Source organism: Austrofundulus limnaeus, unplaced genomic scaffold, assembly GCF_001266775.1.
Source record: "Austrofundulus limnaeus strain Quisiro unplaced genomic scaffold, Austrofundulus_limnaeus-1.0 Scaffold3067, whole genome shotgun sequence".
NCBI lineage: Eukaryota > Metazoa > Chordata > Actinopteri > Cyprinodontiformes > Rivulidae > Austrofundulus > Austrofundulus limnaeus.
Window position 1 is genome coordinate 7,803 of NW_013955469.1, and position 966 is coordinate 8,768.

The window sequence follows — 966 nt, forward strand, 5'->3', positions numbered from 1 at the left end:
TTTTTTTAGGGGGCTATGCACTTTGCCACTGACCCTGGTGCTTCCAGCTTTGGTAATTATTAGCTGTTCAGATGTGATATTGAAGCATTCTCTTTATTTTGCAGATATTCATGGAGTTCAGTAGGATAGTTGGAAAGAACCTGAAGCAAGAATTCTACCAGGCCATCGATCGACACAGTCCTCGTCTTATTGAGATTTTTCGAGCCAAGACAGGGAATGCTGGCCAAATGTTGACACAGCTTTCCCAACAGACCAAGGTTAGTCCTATTATTCACTTCACTTGTTTTCAACAGCTCATGTAATGATGTTTTTAAGTATTCGTTTGCATGCTTCCCATAGATTCTTAAAATGTTTGAAAGATTTTGAGTTAAGGGATGGAAAAACATGGCTGTGAGTTTCTGAACTTGACTAAAGCTTTCAGAGAACTTCAGTAAAGCCTGTTAACTCTTTTCAGTGTTTGTAATAGTTGGTTTATTAACCATGATGCATGTGTTCTTAAATTTTAGGGAAAATGTTACTGATTAGAATGATTAAGAAGGTGTAAGAACTTCAGATTGTACAATACGATAATTTAAGCTTGGTTGCTCATTTGTGTTTGTCAATTTACTGCCCAAGACTGCAGAGCCAACTGATATTCGAACACTGGTGCTCAGAGGACTTCCTATTATCCTTGGTGACAAACCCACAGACTTCTTCAAACCAACCTTTGTAAGTAATTTTACTTTCTCATAGATATCTAAAAAACAATATCAGCTCAATCTTGAATTTTCACTTTTATATGTGGTTTTCAGTGGTCTTTGAAATTCTTGAAGGTCTGTAAGTTTGAGGGGGGAAATCAATGCCTGAAAGCATTTGAAAATGCACAGACACATGACTCAGTGGAAGTACTTGAATTAAAATTTTGTGCTATACATATATTTATTTTGCAAAAATATTTTGCAGGCATGTTGGATGGGCTTTTTATCC

At 36.4% G+C, this 966-nt stretch overlaps 1 protein-coding gene across 1 annotated transcript in view; it reads left to right on the forward strand.

Moving 5' to 3' along the window:
• Positions 1 to 104: 104 nt before the first annotated feature.
• LOC106511682 (uncharacterized) overlaps positions 105 to 966 on the forward strand; it is a gene marked incomplete at both ends in the record, with an annotated part of 4,260 nt that continues 3,398 nt past the window's right edge. The window contains 2 exon segments of the mRNA XM_014000428.1: positions 105 to 257; positions 616 to 708. Coding sequence (XP_013855882.1) covers positions 105 to 257; positions 616 to 708 — 246 coding nt within the window.